The following is a 20927-nucleotide window of genomic DNA, read 5'->3' as shown; positions in this document are numbered from 1 at the left end:
GACGCCTTAATTTTTTTTTCATTTTTATTTTATTTTTATTTTTTTGTATTTTGACAACGACACCCGATTTGGGCGTCGAAACGTTAATAAAATAATTTTTTTTTAGTAAAATTGTGGCTTATTTCCCATCAAAACTAGTTAAGTCCACAGCAATATTGCAATCCTAATTTTGTAGAGAGGAATCAATACAAAACAAATTACCAATAAAGCTACACATCGCTCGTGAGCTGCAATAGCGGCACAACGCAAAAGATCATTTTAGATAAATGGGTTTAAAGTTTTCAATGCTAATGGTAGGGGAGCCCAAGCGGGGATTTTTGCAGTTACTCGAGCGCGTCAGATTATCATATGGGGAGAAACCTTGTACTCTGTAGATGTACTTCTACAATGTATTGCCTCTTCATACAGGGAAGTTCGTTAAGGGGGGGCCGAAAAAAATCTAACCTTAGAAAAACTCTAAATCGTCAGATTAAGATATGGTAAGTTAAGTACATGCAAAACAGTGTATATTTCAAAAATCTGACGATTTGAGCGGGGCGGGCGTAAGGAAATGGGCGAGTCACAAAGTTTCACAGGAAAAAAGCGAATATTTCGCGAAATGAACGACAGGTCGAAAAACGAAAAAATACGTGCTCAATATTTTTCAAAAATCTATTAAATGATACCAAACACGACACCCCAAAGAGAGGGGTGGGGGATAAATTTAAAATTTTAAGTACGAATCCCGCAATATTTCGCGAAATGAACATCAGATCGAAAAACTGAAAAATACACTTATTTAATATTTTTGACAAATCTATCGAATGGCACTAAACACGACCCCCCACGGAGGTTTGGTTGGCGGTTACTTTAAAATCTTAAATGGGAGCCCCCATTTTTTATTGCAGATTTGGATACCCTTCGTAAAAATAAGTAACTTTTATTGCAGACAAAAAAACTAATGGAGAACTTCACTTAACTTTTTTTAGTTTTAGTACTCTTCACAACCCAACAGGTCCCCATAACGCTCGAGTGACTGCACATTTAGCATACTTTCCTCCCCTACTATAAGAAAAGTGCATAAAAAATGCTTTAGTTTGCTTAAATGAAGATTACTTTCAAAATAGAAATAGACGGTTTCGATTTTATTCAATTCGTTTTGATTCAGAGTCTCTTGCCATCCTCTAACGCGTGTTTCTAGGTTTACCCGTTATCAAAGAGGCTTTGCAAGAAGACTGAATTAAATTAAAACGCACCGACTGGTTGGGTAAGATATTCAATATTATACCATAGTATGCTTTGAATTTAAGAGTATGCATTCAGATTGAAACAAGTAAGCGGTGGACTACCCCAGCTAATTGAAATAATATTCGAAAATATTACTCCAATCATCTAAGATAGCCATCGCTACACCCTTAGCTTAAGTGTGTGTTCGTCTTGTCCTAATCTTAGAAATGAACTATGAAAGTTTGGAATGAAAGCAAACAAAACAATATTTTTAACTAATCATGTTTATTGTTCAATAAAGATATAATAAAAATATGACTTATTATGTTCATTAACAAATATATTCAAATTCTTGCCAAAAACTAACAATTTGTGGATTATACTCATGGCTTTTGGTATCTGATGGTAACTTCTTGAAGTCGAATGGTACTGCTGTTGACTTCTTGTAGACCTGGGCAGATGTTCGGCTCTAGGCCCCTGCAGCTAGAGATGGTGGTCGTTGCAGTCTAGATTTTATGGTCCCATTGTTGTCAGCCTTAATGTCATCGCCGGCGATAGGCTTATGCTGGAGCTCCCAGAGTGAGGAAAGTGGTTTATTTCCAAAAACTAGAAGAGTAAAACACATATCATCAATCAAGAAGTTATTAACCAAAGTGTGCCAGTCTGCCATTCTTTATTCCAAAGAGTAGCAGATGACAAGAATAAATTAAATGGAATTTAGATGAGGAGAATAGTTAAAATTTTATTACTAAACGAGCATATATGTTTTTTTTTTTTTTTTATTATCTCCCTTTATTGACAATCAGATATAAAACAAACATCTATAAGTCAATTTGTTGGTCTTACATTAAATTAAATTATTGTAAATGTGGTGACGTGGAGAGGTAAACATCCAGCGATGTTTCCTCAGTTACCTCTTAGGTCGGAGGGCCAGCTTCTTCTTAGTCTTCTATTGTGGACAGGTTGCAGTAGTGGATGAAGTAGTGGATTAGGATGGTCTTCTAGTTTGTTGTGGTGTTTTCTGTTGTTTTCTCGGATGACTTCGGTTACATATGGAATTTTTAGATCTGTGTGTAGAGTTTGGTTTGATACATACCATGGTGCATTAACTATTGCTCGAAGTATCTTGGATTGCGCTCTCTGGATAATCACAGTATTGGATTTGCTAGCACAGCCCCACAGTTCAATGCCATAAGTCCAGATTGGCTTTATCACTGCTTTATATATTAGCAATTTGTTTTCTATTGAAAGATGGGAATTTCTTCCAATGAGCCAGTAAAGTTCTTTGGTTTTTAGGTCAAGTTGCATTCTTTTCTTTGTTATATGGTGTTTCCAGTTGAGTTTATTGTCAAAGTGTAGCCCTAGATATTTGACTTGATTACTTTGTGGTATTTTTATTTGATTGATGGTTACTGGTGGGCAGGTTCCAGTCCGGAGAGTGAATGTTATATGGGATGATTTTGTTTCGTTTACCTTAAACTTCCACTTCTTCAGCCATATTTCAAGTGAGTTTAGATGCTCTTGGAGATTTTGTGTTGCTGCAATAGGATCGTCATGCTTGGCAAAAATAGCAGTGTCGTCTGCAAATGTCCCGATGGTTGTTTTATCATTTGTAGGCAAGTCATATGTATATAGTATGTACAATAATGGTCCTAGTATGCTCCCTTGTGGTACGCCAGAGTGAATAGGCTTGTATTCCGAGACTTCTTCATTAACTTTTACTTTAAACTGCCGTTCGTGTAGGTAGGCTCTCAGTAGGTTGTAGTAACTTGCTGGAAGAATTCTTTTTATTTTGCATAACAAGCCTGGATGCCAGACTTTGTCAAAAGCCTGACTGATGTCTATAAAGGCTGCTGTGCAGTACTGCTGATTTTCAAGTGACTGGTTAATGGCGTTGACTATGCGATGGCATTGTTGTATCGTTGAATGGCTTTGTCGAAATCCGAACTGATGATCTGGGATCCAATTTTGTGGATTTATTTCTGCATTTATTCTGTTTAGGATAATTCTTTCAAGCAACTTGGAGATTGTTGGTAATAAGCTGATAGGCCTATATGATGAGACATCTAGAGGGTTTTTGCCAGGCTTTGGTATCATAATTATTTGTCCAATTTTGAGTGCTTTGGGCCAGTAGTCACATCTAAGTATTGCATTGAATATGTGCAGTAGTTTAACTATGCCCTTTTTGGGTATTTCTTTTAACATTTTTGCGGTTATCAGATCTTCGCCTGGTGCCTTCTTTGGGTTTAGGGTGGCAATTACGTCTCTAATTTCTTTTGGAGTAAATAGTTTTATTCGGTCCTGTATCTGTAGTGGTTCTTCTAATATTTGGTTCACTTCTGGTACTTGGTCGTCATTTAGTGGAGTAAAAACTTCTGCTAAATACTCGGCAAATAGGTCAGCCTTTTCTTTATCACTTTTTGCCCATGGTCCTGGTGGTGTTGAATTTTTACGTATTGGAGGTAATGCTGTTATTGGCTTTCTCTTACTTTTTATGGGCTTCCATATAGAGTTGTCTTGTCTTGAAAGATTGGTGATATAATTCGTAAATGACTCATTTTTGACTTCTTGCAGCTTTGATTTTAATTTGTTGCTGATGCGATTGTATCTTGTTCTGCTGTCTGGTGTGTGTGTTCGTTGCCATGCAGATCTGGCCTTTCTTTTTTCAGCTACCAGTTTTTTTATTTCTAAAGGTATATTACTTATGTTTCTGTTGGGACTACTTTGTGGGGTAGCTGATTTAGCTGCATACTGTAGTATGTTTATAAATTTGTTATAGTCCTCTTCTATTTCTTCCGGTTTTTTCAGCCTCGTTGTTATTTCGATAGTATCGTGAATTATTTGTCGGTAAGTGTCCCAGTTTGTTTTATTGTTGTGCAGGTGGAGTTTTGGTTTTTTAGTGATAACTGTTGTACTTACCGTTGCTATTATTGGGCTATGGTCAGTAGTTAGGTCATAGCTTGGTGTTATATCTGTATAAGTTATACCGATACCGTTTGTTATGAAGAAGTCCAATAAATCTGGTTTTTTGTTGGGATCGGTCGGCCAGTATGTTGGTGTTCCCGTTGAGATAAATGAGTAATTCTTATTTTGTATAACATGTGCCAGTTCTCTGCCTTTTGTTGTTATAAGTCGTGACCCCCACAAGGTATGCTTGCTGTTGTAATCTCCCCCAGCAATGAATTTTGGTCCTAAAGTTTGGAAAAATTCTTCATAGTGTTCTCGTTTTAGATTATGGCGAGGAGGGCAGTACACAGCTGTTACGTTGACATTATATGGAAGTGCTTCAACGCTTACTGTCGTTGCTTGTATGTGTTCTTCTTTGTACTTCAGTAGTTCATGATGTTTAATATTTTCTTTGATGAGTATTGCTGTACCTCCGTGGGCTGTGCCGTCAGGATGCTCAGTATGATATAGTTTATATTTAGGTATGTTAAAATAAGTTCTGTTTGTGAAGTGTGTTTCACTAATTAAAAATATGTCAATTTTATTTATGTCTAGAAATATTTTCACTTCTTCTGTATGGCTTGGAAGGCCGTTGGCATTCCATTGGGCTATTCGAAGAAACTTAGCCATTTATTTCATTTTGTTCATAAGCATGGTAAGCATGTTGAGGACCATGCTATTTTGTTGGATTAGTTGGTTGAATAGATTCTTGAATTCTTCCAAAAACTTGTTTAACACAGTGGTTGTATCTTCTGTTTGGTTGCGTTTAGTTACTTCAGCATAGCTCATGCCCTGGGGCAGTGGATTGGATAGTTGTTGTGTGTTTCTTGTGTATATATCATTTGTGTAGATTGCTGATGGGTTTTGATGCTCTCCATTGTTTTTATTGCTTCCTTTGGTAAGTTTCTTATAGTGATCACATCCCTTGTAATTGGCTGGGTGGCCTCCATTGCATAACGCACATATGGCTGGCGTCTCCTTTGACTTTTTGCACGTGGTGGTATTGTGTGAGCCTCCGCATTTTACACAGACGTATGGTTTATTACAATATGATTTGGAATGTCCATATTGTTGGCATCTCATGCACTGTATTATACTGTTTTTTTGAGTTCGTGGAGGTTCTATGTGTACTACTCTGTTCTGTAGGCCTGTTATATTATAGACATCTTTGTTGTTTTGCGCGGGTTCTAAATCTACAAAGAAGAGATTAAGTGGTTCTTTGGTTTTTTGTTGTTTTACATTAACTATGTTTCTCACTTTGTGCCCTAACTGAGATAGCTCACTTTTTATGTCATCAGTATTGGTTGAGTGATGTAAGTATCTGATCACGATTCTGTAGGCTCGTTCTTCTTTTAGTTGGTACGTGTGATGGTATATATTTTTTTCCTTGAACTCCTTAACCAATTTTCGGTATATTTCTGGTGTTTCACAATTTATTTTGACAACGTTGTTTATTAAACTTTTTGTCTGGTATTCTTCTTTTTTGGCTATTTCCTCTAATTGCTTTGTCATCTCTTTGAAATCCTGTACCCCGTGTACAAATATTGGTGGAGGTTTTGGTATTTTGTTGGTTTCGACGTTTCCAATATTTTCTTCTGTTTCTTTCGACAGCGGTTGGAATCGGTTACCTGTTTCAATTTCGCTTGGATTTGGTTTGTTGTTATGTATTTTCTTTCTTTTATTGCTTCCCATGACTTGCCAAGCGTTTTTACTGTTTGTCTGATTTTCTTCTTCATCTTCGCTGGTTGATGTCATATAGTGAGTTTCTCTGTCTTCGATATTTGCACTATTTTTACTTGATGTCGGCATTTGCTGCTGAACTGGTTGAGAGCTGAACTGGTTGGTATTTACTGTCTGTATAGGAGTTGTATGATACTGTTGTTGCATAGTTGGCATATTCATGTTCATTGCATTTTCTGGTTGCTTCATCATTGTTGGCTGCCACTGTAGTTGGTTATTGGTTGCTTGTGGTATTTGTAAATTTATTGGATCACTCTGTATGTTTTGTTGTTGATAAACTGGTTGTCCATTTCTGAACCCAATAAGATTCCCCGAAGGGAACATATTGTTTTGTTTTTCTCACTTATTGCTAATGGGTTTTTTTTTATTGTTGTTGATAAGATAATTAGAATTCTTAATCACCGGTTTTTCGGAGCGCTTTAACGATGTTTACACCTCGATGGCCCAGCGACGACTCCGAGCATATATGTAAATTAAAAAGATATATTTAAAACTAAAATATCAGAACACATGTTCTGACATTGGAGGTTAGTTTAGATATAAAAAATATTAGAAAAAGCTGTTATAAGAAACTAGGTATGCATGGAATATAATGAGGAATATAATGACTGTAAGAAATTATTATAAAAAAGCTGTATGAAAAACTCACCCCAAGAGAATATTAATTGTCTATGGAAAATAAGTCTAATTTTCAAATTACATGCCTTTTTAAGAAATAATTCTTCCCTTTCCACTAGTGTCAGCGATCGATGAAGTGTCGCGGTCATGACAGTGGGACATAGGAGGTGGCAGGCATGTTCCGTGTTGAGATAGATACTTACAGAGTAAGAATATACGGGGTACGTTCAGTATGATGATTTAGATTTTAGATGAGAAGAAATATAGTAAATAGAAGATAATAAAAGATGGCGCCAACGAGTTTTTAACGAAGAAAACTGGTAAAACAAAGAGAAGAAAATTGTTGTTAATGATATATTAAAGAAAATAAAGTAAAATAATTATTAAAAAATAAAATATCAAAGATGTGACGTTTGTAACGTTACAAGATTACTTTCATTACAAGATTACAAGTTGAGACTTTCTCTAAAGATAATGTGTGTATAAGTAATTTTGACTTTATTTTTTTTATCCTGGGTCAGATAGCTCATACGGTAAGATGTCTGACGAAGACAGAAACCTGAGTCTAAGATGACTCAGCCTGAATAAAATGAGTACCTTGGGTAAAACCAGGGGTAATAATAGGCGGTTGAAGCGTAGCACTGGCCCTATACCGAAGCCGTGTTGGCTGTATAAAATGGTAGACTATTATTATTTTTATTTTAAATTCATCTTTTTAACGCCAGTTTTGAAAAAATATTTTGAGTTATGCCACTATTGCAGCAATACCTTTTTTTATTAAATATACCTTAACTAGGGATTATAAAAACTGTAGTAACAACAAAAATTACAAGATCCAAATTAAGCTTTATTAAAAAATAAGATCCACTTCCACTTCGTTTTTTTGGCTTGCATACAAGTGCATCTGCCAGCACATTTCTTTCGTGTTGCAGTTAGTCTTGCTCTTAGCAATTCTGCAGCACTTTTCTCTTAAACAAACAAGAAAATTCTACGACTGACTTCGCTTTTTTTCGACATTACATGATAAGGTTATGTAACGGATTTTAGTATTTTTATTTCCTGTTTCTTTATTCCTAAAGATTAAGTTAATTGCTTTAGGCTTACATATATAACAAATTAATATGTATAAAAATAAACCTTGTGGTGAGAGATGTTAGTTTAAACAAATAGTACAACATAGGGTTAAAACTCTTCTCGCTCCGGGGTAACGGCAGAGCTTTCACAACCCGAAATGTTACCTCGGTTAGACTAGAACCCAGGAAAGGATAGGATAAAAAGATATAAATAAGATATAAAATAGGAAACTCGAAAAGAGCCACTACAGATAGCCGAATGTTTCTGCAAGACTGACCCACAAAATGTGCCAATGTTGATGACAAGAACGTGCCCTGATCATATCGAGTGTTAGACGCAAACTGAGTAGTGTCAGTAATGCAGCCAATATTTGGGACTAGTCACACAATACAATAGCGACACTTCTGCAATGTTACGGCGGAATATTGAATTATGAGGTGTATCGATATTGATACTGAAAATAATTGTATTTGAACATTTACAACTCTTCGTAGTTTAAAATACCTGTTTTTGAGTTGTGCCACTATTGTAGCCCATGAGCGATATTTGAAAATTTTATTTAATCAAATGTATTATAATAGATATTTTGTGATAAATCATGAATTACTTATTTTTTACGATTTTTTTACTTTTATGTACATATTATGTTTTTTCTTTATTTTTTAGGCATCGGATAGAGCGCAAAGACGACTAGTAAAAAATTCATTTATAGTAGAATTTGTTGATAATCATCGAAAACTGCGACATCTATTTTTATTTAATGACGTTATTGCTTGTGCCAAATACAAGGTAAATATGGTTAATGTTACAGCCTTGTAAAATTTCATAATCCGTCGCTCACATATTTATCGACCGACTTAATACGGTTCTTTATTATATTTACTTAAATTCAAGTTTTGTTAAATGTCTTCAATGTAAATTTTTATTACCTCATAAATCAGGCCCTTCCATATATACTCTAAAATAGTTTACTTACATAATATCTGAGGCGCCAACCCACGCGACATTAAAACTAAGGTGGATCTTATAGTATCGATATAAAAAAACAATTTGAACCGATCCTTTATAAATTCCTTTGAAATATTTTTTTTATTTGTAGACTGCTGGACGCAACGAAAAATATACGTTTGAATTAAAATGGTTCATACCAGTAGAAGATATTTTAACATTAGAAGAAACCACTGCTAACTTACACGAAGTATCACAATCAAATATAGTAGCTTTAAAATCCCAAGCATCAAATGTCAGGGATCAGTTAAGACAAGAAGAAAGGTCTAATGAAGACAAGGTAAGAAAATATGTTGATAAAAAAGAGAATTGAAAAAAGTGAAATCTTGTTATTTTGTCCTTTTCGTTTTTCTTTAAATGCATATTTACAGTATTGTTCAAATTAAAGTGAACACATATTTTTTTAATACCAGCTGCATAATACTCGAATGCAGCTGCTGCATTTTTGTACTGCAAAGAAATTGAAAATTTTTATACATTTTAATTCATTTACTCTTTTGTTGAGTACTAAGGAATCTTTCTTGTTGGAACTTTTACCACGCTGAGCAGATGGGTTGTGAATTATTTAAAATTCTCTCATCTTAATTTCCTCGGCATCCTGTATGTTTTATAATTTTTGAAAATCTCGGGAGGTTGTAACCAAAGAAAGTGTTCCACCTGTTGTCAATCTGGTGGTATGGGAACGATATTTATTGTCGTTTTCTGTGCTACTTCGATTGATAACTTATTTTGTTTTTCGGTAGATGGCTCTAGTTCATCCGCAGCATTTCGTTCTTTGCAATTCGGAAAGGCCCAAAGTATGATACCTGGGGAAGTCGGATAGAAGATGATATGGGACTACTGATGAGGAGGAAAAAACCTCCGAAACCGGTATAGACTCTTCCTGTACTCTCCGATTTAACCAGAGTATTATGCAGGTGCTGCATTTTCGTGTTGCAAAGAAATTGAAAATGTTTATGGTACATTCCATGTCAAATCACTCAGGCAAAAAATTTTGGATCTCCGATTTGTCTGAAAGTTGGTATATAGCTTCTGCGGGGACGTAAAAATAAGATATTTATGGTCAAAAAATCTTCTTCTTTTTTTTTAATTTGGTGTTTATTTAAACAAATTTGCATTTTCTGTCGTAAAGTATCGATGAAAAACATAATATTTTAATAGAAAGGACTCAAAAATGTCATTATATGGCATTATAACAAGTTATTTTGAATCAAAACAAGTTTTTGATCAAATTTTATAGTGTAAAAAACGTTAAAATACCGTTTTTTGCATTTTCCTCCATTCCCAAAATACATTATCATCGATTTGGCTGAAAATTTGCCCACAGATAGCCAAAAGATAGGACTTTAAGTGGTTAGAAGGATTTGAATTATATTACAATACCAAAAAAGTTACATGCAGTAATATCAGACTCAAAAGTATATATTAGTCCAGTCGGGATAGCATTTGACCTTGAATGCCGAGCTGCCCAAAATTTTATTTTTCTGATCTTTAGGGGAGTCAATAGTAGCCTAAATTTAAAATCACGAATGAATTCCTCCGTTACGTTAGCAGCCATCTTGATTTTAAAGGAGAACCTGTTTTGCTCAATATCTCCGCCATTTTTAAATTTTCGACAAAAATGGTAGGAACTGAAATTGTTCCAAATAAATCGTATTTACAATTATTACAATTTCTTTTTAACAATTTTTGTCGTGAGGTCGATATTTTCGAGTTAATTGTACTTATAGTAGACGCCTATATTTTTGACTATAATATTGCATGTAGCTTTTTTTGGTATTGTAATATAATTCAAATTCTTCTCACCACTTAAAGTCCTATGTTTTGTCTATCTGTGGGCAAATTTTCAGCCAAATCGATTATGACGTATTTTGGGAATGGAGAAAAATGTAAAAAACGGTATTTTAACGTTTTCTACACTATAAAATTTGATCAAAAGCTTGTTTTGAATCAAAGTAACTTGTTATAATGCCATATAATGACATTTTTGAGTCCCTTCTATTAAAATATTATATTTTCCATTGATACTTTACGATAGAAAATGCAAATTTGTATAAATAAACACCAAATCACTGTAAAATCGCATAAAATAACATTTTGAGAAAAAAAGAAGAAGACAATTTTTTGACCTTAAATATCTAATTTTTACGTCCCGTAGAAGCTATATACCAATTTTCAGGTCAAATAGTTCTGTCAGTCAACATATAGTCCATGTTGTGAGGTCGTTCCCTTATGAAAAAATGTCTGATTGCGGATTCTTGTTCAAAATGTCTCCTTTTAGTATGTTCCTTGACGGTAAAATATTGCAAAACCTATAAATTTTAAGGAACCGCTTAGATTGACATGAAATTTGGCATACACATAGATAACACAGTCAAAGAAGAAAATTAATAGGGTGCCGATGTGTGCTTTTGCCATGGGGTGAAAAATATACGTTCAAAATAAGTCCGGAAATGGATAAACTGCCTAATTCTAAGCAACCTTTGTTCTCTAGCATTTTTTCGCTAAGTTAATACTTTTCCAGTTATTTGCGAACTAATATGTTCATTTTTCAACAAACACGTTTTTAGACGGTTTTTTGCAAATAACTCAAAAATTTAGCATTTTGTTGAAAAAACCAAAAATACTAGCTGAAAAAAATGAAATTACCAAAAATATAGCCCATAAAAAAACTTAAAAATGGTGTATGTATGAGATTCCTAGAACCAAAAAAGAATAGTTGTAACTAATGAAAAATAGGTTCATACTCGCCAAATTCCAAATCGAATATTTCAACGTGAAATAACCAAAAAATAAAGCACTTTTTGGGGAAAACTCATTAACACTTTTTCAAAGTGTTTAAAAAGTCTTTATGTTTGTTTTTTAAAAAAGTTTCTAGCAATAAAAGTAAGGAAGTTACGCTCAAAATAAATTTATTCCCTTTTTTTGGTAAAAAATTCGTGAAAATCGCCCCTCAATTAGCATCCCAAATGAAATTAATCGTTACCACTTCACAAGTGGCTTGACTCGTGTATGTATTTTTTATATGATCTTTAAGTTTCATCGGTTCAAAGTGCTTATTTTTGAAGGGGCTGTAGTTAAAAGGGCTTGACCTAGTCAGTAATCATGAAAGGAAACAAGTACAATACCATAACAACAGTATGTCCAAAACCAAGCCCAACACACAAATTTACAGTGTACAAATTTACATACAGTGTATGCAAATTTTAAACAGCCATATCTTAAACAATTTTTGTCTCACAGAAAAACAAAAAAATCCAAAATATTCAGAAAAGCAATAACTACATTGTTTTGCTCTTTGTTATTTTTGTTGTCACTAATAAATTTAAGTTATTTTGAAAAATTAAGTTATTTTAAAACCAAATTTAAAAAAAAAATAAGCCCTTTGAACCGATAAAACTTACAGATCATGTACCTAAATAATACATAAGTAAAGTAACTTGTGAAGCGGTAACGATTAAGTTTATTTAAAATGTTAATTAGGGGGTGATTTTCCCGAGTTGTTTTTTACCAAAAAAAAGGGATCAACTTTATTTTGAACGTAACTTTAAAAAAGTTATAATGAGTTTTTCCCAAAAAGTGCATCATTTTTTGGTTATTTCGCGTTGAAATATTCCCTTTGAAATTTGACGGATTATTTTGACATATTTTTCATTAGCCACAACTTTGCTTCTACTGGTTCTAGAGATTTCATACATACATCCTTTTTTTTTCATTTTTTTAGAAGCTATATTATTGCTAAGAATGTTTTTTCGATCAATTACTTTTATTTGCAAAGATCCGCCTAAGACCGTGTTTTTTTTTTGTTGAAAAATGAACATATTTACAGTGGAACCCCTATAAGTCGGCCCCCGATAACCCGGAAATCCGGCTAACCCGGACCGATTTTCATCAGATAAACATTTTGATTTTCAATATTTTGTATTTTTCAATTTAATTGTGGCTTATTTCCCATCAAAATAGTTAATTATCAGACAAACCTTTCAACAATAAAAATGTATGTAATATAATATTTGAGAGATAATGTGTATGTGGGTAATTTGAACTATACGATATTAAAAATGACTCATAGCTCACGCCGCAGAAACAACAAGCCACCTGTCTGTAGTATCTATTCCTTTTTATTTCAAACTGTCAGCATTGTTTAGGAAAGACTATTTAAAAAATTCTTTTAAAAACAATGGTCTTTAGTTTTTACTGTTCTAATAATAACATTACATCGTTGTAACTGTATTGTGTGTCTTGTATTGTTCGCTTCCATTTGCTTACGTTTGTGTTTGGTGTTTTTTTTTGTAATTTTAATGAGTAGGTACTGTGCATATATAGCATATTTATAAATATATTTCATGTTATTTCAATTCTAACGGAGTTTATCTGTAAGTATACCGTATTTTATTAATTTTTACCATATTCTCCGGCTATCTCGGATTTTCGATAACCCGGATCGGTCGCGGTCCCGATTAATCCGAGTTATCGAGGTTCCACTGTATTCGCAAAAAACTCGAAAAGTATTAACTTTTCTGCAACGAAATTAAATCTTATACTGTCTTTCTTCACTAAATATGTATTATTGACTTTTAGAATCGTTCAAAACTTCTCCGAGGCTCGGACAAATATAGAAAAAGACTGATAGAACTAGAAAGCCAGCTGGTACTTGTCTCCCCGAACCTCGTCTACAGGATCAAACACAAAGTGACGGGCCGTACTTACATGTTCTTCTTATCGTCCGACTTCGAACGAACGCAATGGATCGAAGCAATTCTAACGTTGCAAAAGACTGAAAGGACCGGGAAGTTCGCGGCGCAGCCGCATAACATGCTTGAACTGCAAGCGTGGATAACTGCCTGTAGACAATTTTTGAAGACGAACATGGGTTCGTATCTGTTGAGGAGCGGGAACGATGAGAGTTTATTGGTTGGAGATCTGCATGTTTATATTTACGATTTGACTGGTTTGGAGTATTCCTGTGGTAAGTTATTACGTTTCAACATACTTTATATTTCATACTAAATTTAGAGACGAAACAAATTTTTAGTGAAACGCTAATTTTTTATGGAAATGTAAAGTTTAGTCATGTAAATTGTAACAAGGTTCTGACTGTTGAAGATCCTTAATTCTGGCTTTGATCTCAGTACAGTTATTGGATCATCCTACCTTTTCCATCAATACCAACCTCCCTCAACTTATTTAACCTTATCTTTGCACCAATAATTGCATTCAAAAAGTGCCTCTCGTGTTTCTAATCTAAACCGTTTTGGAAAACAAACTGAATGTCTCCCGTCCTCTCTTGTATTGAGTATTGAGAGTCAAAGCCAGTATCTGCTCCAGGATAAGCAGCTAATCCTTGAATGCTATGTTGGAATCTTTTATTTATTAAGACATACTCTATTTGGTTTCTAATTTTGTGTTGTTTAGTGACTCGTGGATATTTCCATGTACATAATGTATACAGGGTGAGTCACCACTAACGGGGCGGAAGATTACAGCGAAATGGTAAAAGATTTGAAAAAAATTTTAAATTAGTAATTTGTTAGTTGATAAAATCTACATTTTAAAGTTATTTTGAAATATACAGGGTGTCCCAATAAATGGCGGCGTATCAAAGTTATATTTTTTCTTATGGAACACCCTATATTTTATTGCATTTTTTAATTGTCCGCAAAAAATAAGGTATAGTTTCATAAGGCTTCCCTATACCTACGTACAGAGTGTTCAAAATGTAAAGTTTTAAAAGAAGGCTTATTCTTAAGTTATTTAAGAAATTATAAAAAAATTACTTTTACATTTAAATATTCGGATATTGGTTGAATGTATTTCATGATTAATTATTACAGTTATTTACAGTGTTGTTCTGAAGCTATTTTCTTGTGGCATTTTTACAATTTTAACTATTTAGAATGGGAAATAAGCCACAATATTATTAAAAAATGATTTTTATTAACGTTTCGACGCCCAAATCGGGTGCCGTTGTCAAAATACAAAATACTATTAATATAAACAAAAATGTTGTTGCTTAGTAAAAAAATTCTTCTAATAATTTATTTAATTTGACTCATTTATATCGGCAATTCAGATACATATGATACATTTTAAAGTAGATGACTTTAAAATGATATTGCCAATATTTATGAGTTGCGTTCCTGGGACGACTTTACTGAAAGATAGTTCATTCGATTACATGAAATCAACCCCAACTCAAAAATATCCGTCACAAAAAAAATCATAGCATGTGATCTGTCTTTAAAAAGACAACCACATGCAACGGTGACATTAAAATTCTCGCGTTAGAGATCTCATAGTAAATCACGAGGGAAAACCAGGAAAAACCTCGTGATACTATCCCGACATCGTAAGTATTTGGTCTTACATTTAATTTACTCTCAAAATTAATACCAAATTCTGACTTTACTATAATTTTGTTTAAATTATAAATAATATCAATAATACATGGGTATATAAGTAATACTAAAATATAAAATATGTACTAACTCGACTATTGACTTACTAATTGTGGTATTTTCTTTCTATTGACTTCCTCTTTCAGTATGGGTATCCACATCCTACTGCATTCCACCGAGGAATTTGCGACACAATTGGTTTCGTTTAGTATAATTAGAGCCGCTTCTTTGATTTTTCTCTTTTTACTATCTGTTTCTTTCAGGACTATACTTGAATCTCTCCACTGAACTCTATGTTCATTATCCCATGCGTGTTGGCATATTTGAGATCTATCAAATTCTCTATTTTTAATATAAGATTGATGTTCACTTATTCTAACGTTTAATGGTCTTGATGTTTCACCTATATAAAACTGTTCGCATTCACAAGGTATTTTATAAATACAATTCTTTGTCCTTTCTTGTTCATTGTTAGGTTTAGTTTTAGATAGAATAGATCTCAATGTGTTGGTTGTTTTGAATGTTGTTGAAATGTTGAATTTATTTCCTATTGTTTTAAGTTTCTCGGATAGTCCTTTTATGTATGGTATTGATATTTTCCTCGTATTATTTCTTGTGAATGTTGTAGGATCCCGTTCTATGTTGTTCTGTTCCATTCGATCCAATCTTGACAATTCCTTATTTATAAACGATAAAGGATAATCATTTTTTAATAAAACAGATGTTAAGAATTGTTTTTCTTCTAAAAAGGAATTTTCGTTAGAACAAGTAATTTTGGCTCTATCATATAAGGATTTTATGATTCCCTTTTTAACATTGATGTTGTGATTTGATTTGTAATTGAGATATCTGTTGGTATGTGTTGGTTTTCTATACACTTGAGTCTCATATCCAGTATCCTTCTTTAAGACTAAAACATCGAGGAAAGGCAGGGTGTTATTATATTCCTTTTCCATTGTAAATTTTATTGTCTCTTCTTGATCGTTTATAATATTCAGGAATGTATCCAACAATTCTGATCTATGAGGCCATATTGAAAACACATCATCTACATATCTCCACCATACAGTGGGTTTTAAATTTTGTTTAGAAATGATATTAGTTTCGAAATCCTCCATAAATATATTAGCCAATAATGGAGATAAAGAGGAGCCCATTGCTAGACCAAAATTTTGTTTATAAAATTCATTATTTAGTTGAAAATAGGTATTATTAGTACATAATGTCAATAACTCCATTATAGCTGATACATTTAGTTTTGTCCTAGTTGTCAATGTATCATCATTCTCTAATTTCGTTTTGATTATGTTTAAAGTTTTATCTAATGGCACATTTGTAAATAAACTGTTTATGTCAAAACTTACTAAAATATTATTTGGATTAAATTCAATAGTTGATAATTTGTTTACAAAATGTTTTGTATTTTTTATAAATGTGTCATCATTATTAGCAAATGGTTTTATAATGTTTAATAAAAATTTTGATAGTTCATTACAAGGAGAACTGATGGTACTACAAATGGGTCTAAGTGGTATGTTCACTTTATGAATTTTCGGTACTCCATAAAAATGTGGTGACTTACTGTAATGAGGTGTAATTAATTTTCTTTGATAGTATGTTAGATCATTTTTAAATTTGAATAAAGTTCTATAGATTTTGTTTTCCAGTGTTTTCGTTGGATCCTTCGTTAATTTGGTATAAGGTCCATTTGTAATTAGATCTGTAATTTTGTCCTCGTATTGTATTTTATCCATTATTACAGTTGCATTTCCTTTATCCGCTGGTAGGATCGTTATGGAGTCATCATTTTTTAAAGTTTTTAAAGCTTTAATTTCCTCTTTACTGATGTTCTGTTCAATTTGATTTGTCTTTTCCAATTCAAGTTTACATAGTACCCTATACTGTTCTTTTTCATGAGTTGGTAAACACTGTGATATTTTTTCCACTGAACTAATTATGTCTAATTTTGGAATAGATGGATGAGTAACAGCATAGTTTAAACCCTTTGACAATACCAAATTCTCCGTTGCATTTAACTGTCTATTTGATAGATTGACAACTGTCGCTAATATGTCATTATTTCTATTTAGGTTATCAAAAGTATGTATACTATTTTGTTCTAAAAGAATATTAAATTTATTTAAATGTATATTTCTTTGTTTCTGATATGAATTTTGATAAATTATGTGTAAACTAAAAATAATTCGATTAAAAAAAAATAAAATAATTAAAAAATAATAAAATAAACTTTTTAAAGACAGATCACATGCTATGATTTTTTTTTGTGACGGATATTCTTGAGTTGGGGTTGATTTCATGTAATCGAATGAACTATCTTTCAGTAAAGTCGTCCCAGGAACGCAACTCATAAATATTGGCAATATCATTTTAAAGTCATCTACTTTAAAATGTATCATATGTATCTGAATTGCCGATATAAATGAGTCAAATTAAATAAATTATTAGAAGAATTTTTTTACTGAGCAACAACATTTTTGTTTATATTAATAGTATTTTGTATTTTGACAACGGCACCCGATTTGGGCGTCGAAACGTTAATAAAAATCATTTTTTAATAATATTGTGGCTTATTTCCCATTCTAAATAATTAAAGTTATTTACAGGGTGTTCAAAATTTACAGTTTCATTATTGGATTATTCAATGTGTCATATGATTCTTATTTTAAATGGAACACCATGTATATTAATAAATAATTGTACTAAACAATTTTATCTCTTTCGAATAATATATGGATGTCCTATACCTAGGTCTAATAGATTTTGCGTAATATACAATTAATTAAATTCTTAATCTGTAAATCGATTTTAAAACAAAAGATGTAGTTAATTAATGGCATTGTATGACATTGTCACCTTATGACAGTACGGTCTGGTTTTTTTGTTATAATTAATGTATTCCATGATTGATTAACAGCATCCAAGCCATTTTTTCTCACACACACACATTATTGGATTATTTAATGTGTCATATGATGCTTATTTTAAATAAAACACCATGTATATTAATAAATCATTGTACTAAGCACAGGTTCCTTTTTCGAATGGTATAGGGATGTTCTATAACTAGGAGTCATAGTTTTTGCGTCATTTACAATTTTCTTAAACGGTAAATTGATTTTAAAAATAATATTTATAGTTACTCTCGATTTTTAAACTGTACGAAATAAATGTTTGTTTACTGTATAATAATGAAATGAAAATTATGTCTATTTACTAGACCATTATTATGAAAATTAGGTATATTGGTCTGTATACAATACATTAAAAAAATCAGGATCTTCTATAAAGTCTAAAGTCCATAAACGATAAGTTAAATATTTATCATAATCCTATCATTCCATCTTCTAATACTGGTGTAGTTGAGTTTTATATGGATAATAGTGGTTTCTCTTAAGTATTCTAACAGTCGTTTGACTGATTTACAATTCACCCGAAATTTTTTCTTTACTAGTATTTGGGTTTTCCGTAACAGAAAGCAGGACATCAAGCTCCTTGACGTCATCACAAATAACTGGTTTATTTTTATTTAACTTTAAGTATGCAACATTACCAGTAGTACGGAATCTATTGAAATCTCTCAAAAACGTCCTTTTTGGGTGTCTTCTATCAGGATACTTTTGAGCGTAAACTTAAGAAGGTAAGATACAATTTTGCAAACACTCCCCAATGCAAAGTACCATGTCTACTCTTTCGTAGATAACGTGATTATTCATTTTTAGGAACAATTAAATTTGAATATCATACACGGATGTTTATATTTTTGATAAATACCAGACCGTACTGTCATAAAATGACAATGTCATACAATGAGATACATCTTTTGTTTTAAACTCGATTTACAGATTAAGAATTTAAATAATTGTAAATTACGCAATGACTATTAGACCTAGGTATAGGACATTCATGTACCATTCGAAAGAGGTGACTCCGTTTAGTATAATAGTGTATTAATATACATGGTGTTCCATTTAAAATAAGCATCATATGACACATTGAATAATCCAATAATGGAACTGTAAATGTTGAACACCCTGTAAATAATTGTGTAATAATTAATCATGGAATACATTCGACCAATATCCAACTATTTAGATGTAGAAGAATTTTTTTTATAATTTCTTAAATAACTTGACAATAAGCCTTCTTTTAAAACTTTACATTTTAAGAAAAGTCACCATAACTCAAAACACTCTGTACATAGGTATAGGGAAGCCTTAAGAAACTATACCTTATTTTTTGCGGACAGTCAAAAAATGCAATCAAATATAGGGTGTTCCATAAGAAAAAATATAACTTTGATACGCCGCCATTTATTGGGACACCCTATATATTTCAAAATAATTTTAAAATGTAGATTTTATCAACTTACAAACTACTAATTTAAAATTTTTTTCAAATCTTTTACCATTTAGCTGTAATCTTCCGTCCCGTTAGAGGTGACTCGCCCTGTATATGTATATACAGGGTGCGCCAAACCTCTGGTTTTCTTTGATTACAGCTAAACTATGGGATATACAAAAAAATGTTTTTGACAAAACTAATGTATATAATTTAATATTATTTTCGATTATACAGGGTGAGTCAGAATATAGAAGTCCCTATATATTAAATCATTTTTGAATATAGTTTTTAAAAATATGAAGAACATGGCCTAAAGTTAATAATTTTCGAAATATTTACATTTTTATTGAGAAAAATGGTAATATTTATAGGGCTGTGGATTATGTTTCCAAGGTAGGTAATAAAAATTTAAATGGTAGGTCAAAGTTTTTATAATATAGTGTCATTTTGAAATAATTTAATATCTTTTACTTATAGCCATAAAATATACAGTGATCACTATTTGCAAATTCAAAATTTTCTCATTTTTTTTAAATGGAACACCCTGTATATTAGTATTGCATTTTGTAGTAAATATTACAACCTTTCTTTTGGTATAAGGTTGTATGTACAGCTGGTTCCAAAAAAAACTGATACGACTCTTAAAGCATATTTTGTAGAAAATTGAGCAGTGTACTTTCTTCTTCTTCTTCTTTTTGTTTTTGGTCTTGCTGCAAGGCAATTACCAGCACGATTTATAGGCGATCTTGATGTAGTCTGACTCTAAGCCATATCAAAATCGCTGACTATGTTCTTGTAAAAAGCTTTTGATGAAGTGTGATATAATGAATATGAGTTTAATTATATTTAATTTATTATATTTTGAAGGATAAATACTTATTATTTACATACTGTCACTCAGAGATGCGTAGTATCCGGATACTTCTGTATCCGGATACAATATCCGGATACTTTTTATGTATCCGAAAGCTGTATCCGGATACTTTTTAAATTTTGTATCCGGTATCCGTATCCGTGATCAAATTTTAAAGTATCCGGCAACCGGATACTTTTTTTGATATTCGGATACTTTTAAATATTTATCGCCCGCCGATAATGCACAACACTGCCATTTCTTCAATCCAGATGTGTCTAATATGTTAAATCCCATTTTTCTTACTCGTCACCGTTATAATACATTATTATATAGCTAATGGAGCTTTGTTTTTACCTAATCAGTTATAAATCTTCATTAGTACGTTGTTTAATTATTTACTTACATTTATTTTTTATATTTTCTATATCTCTCTTTTCAAGAACCCCTTTTTGTACCCTGTATAATTGGAAGAAATTATTTTTCGGATTATAATAAAGTACTTCGGTATTTGTACTTACAAAGGCAAATTCAAAGGCACTTCACTTCTGACTTCGTCAGCAAGTGGAATACTTTCTGTATTAGTACGGTTTTATTTTATACCCTATTCCACGAACATACACCTGTTTTGGATTACTTCGACAACGAATATTTTACTGTGCAAAATAAGAAGAACGAAAGTAAATTGCAAATTACATTGTTGTTTATTGGAATAATTATTA

The 20927-nt window shown here is 32.2% G+C and overlaps 1 protein-coding gene across 1 annotated transcript in view; it reads left to right on the top strand.

Annotated features, from left to right (window-relative positions):
* LOC114327117 (active breakpoint cluster region-related protein) overlaps positions 1–20927 on the top strand; it is a 140628-nt gene that overhangs the window by 71942 nt on the left and 47759 nt on the right. The window contains exons 8-10 of the mRNA XM_028275620.2: positions 8251–8373; positions 8684–8872; positions 13174–13561. Of these exons, the coding sequence (XP_028131421.1) occupies positions 8251–8373; positions 8684–8872; positions 13174–13561 (700 nt within the window). The remainder of the gene's footprint in view (positions 1–8250; positions 8374–8683; positions 8873–13173; positions 13562–20927) is intronic.

The sequence above is a fragment of the Diabrotica virgifera genome, chromosome 7, assembly GCF_917563875.1.
Source record: "Diabrotica virgifera virgifera chromosome 7, PGI_DIABVI_V3a".
Classification (NCBI taxonomy): domain Eukaryota; kingdom Metazoa; phylum Arthropoda; class Insecta; order Coleoptera; family Chrysomelidae; genus Diabrotica; species Diabrotica virgifera.
The sequence above is the reverse complement of the archived record's forward strand: the minus strand, read 5'-3'. Positions and strand labels throughout refer to the sequence as shown.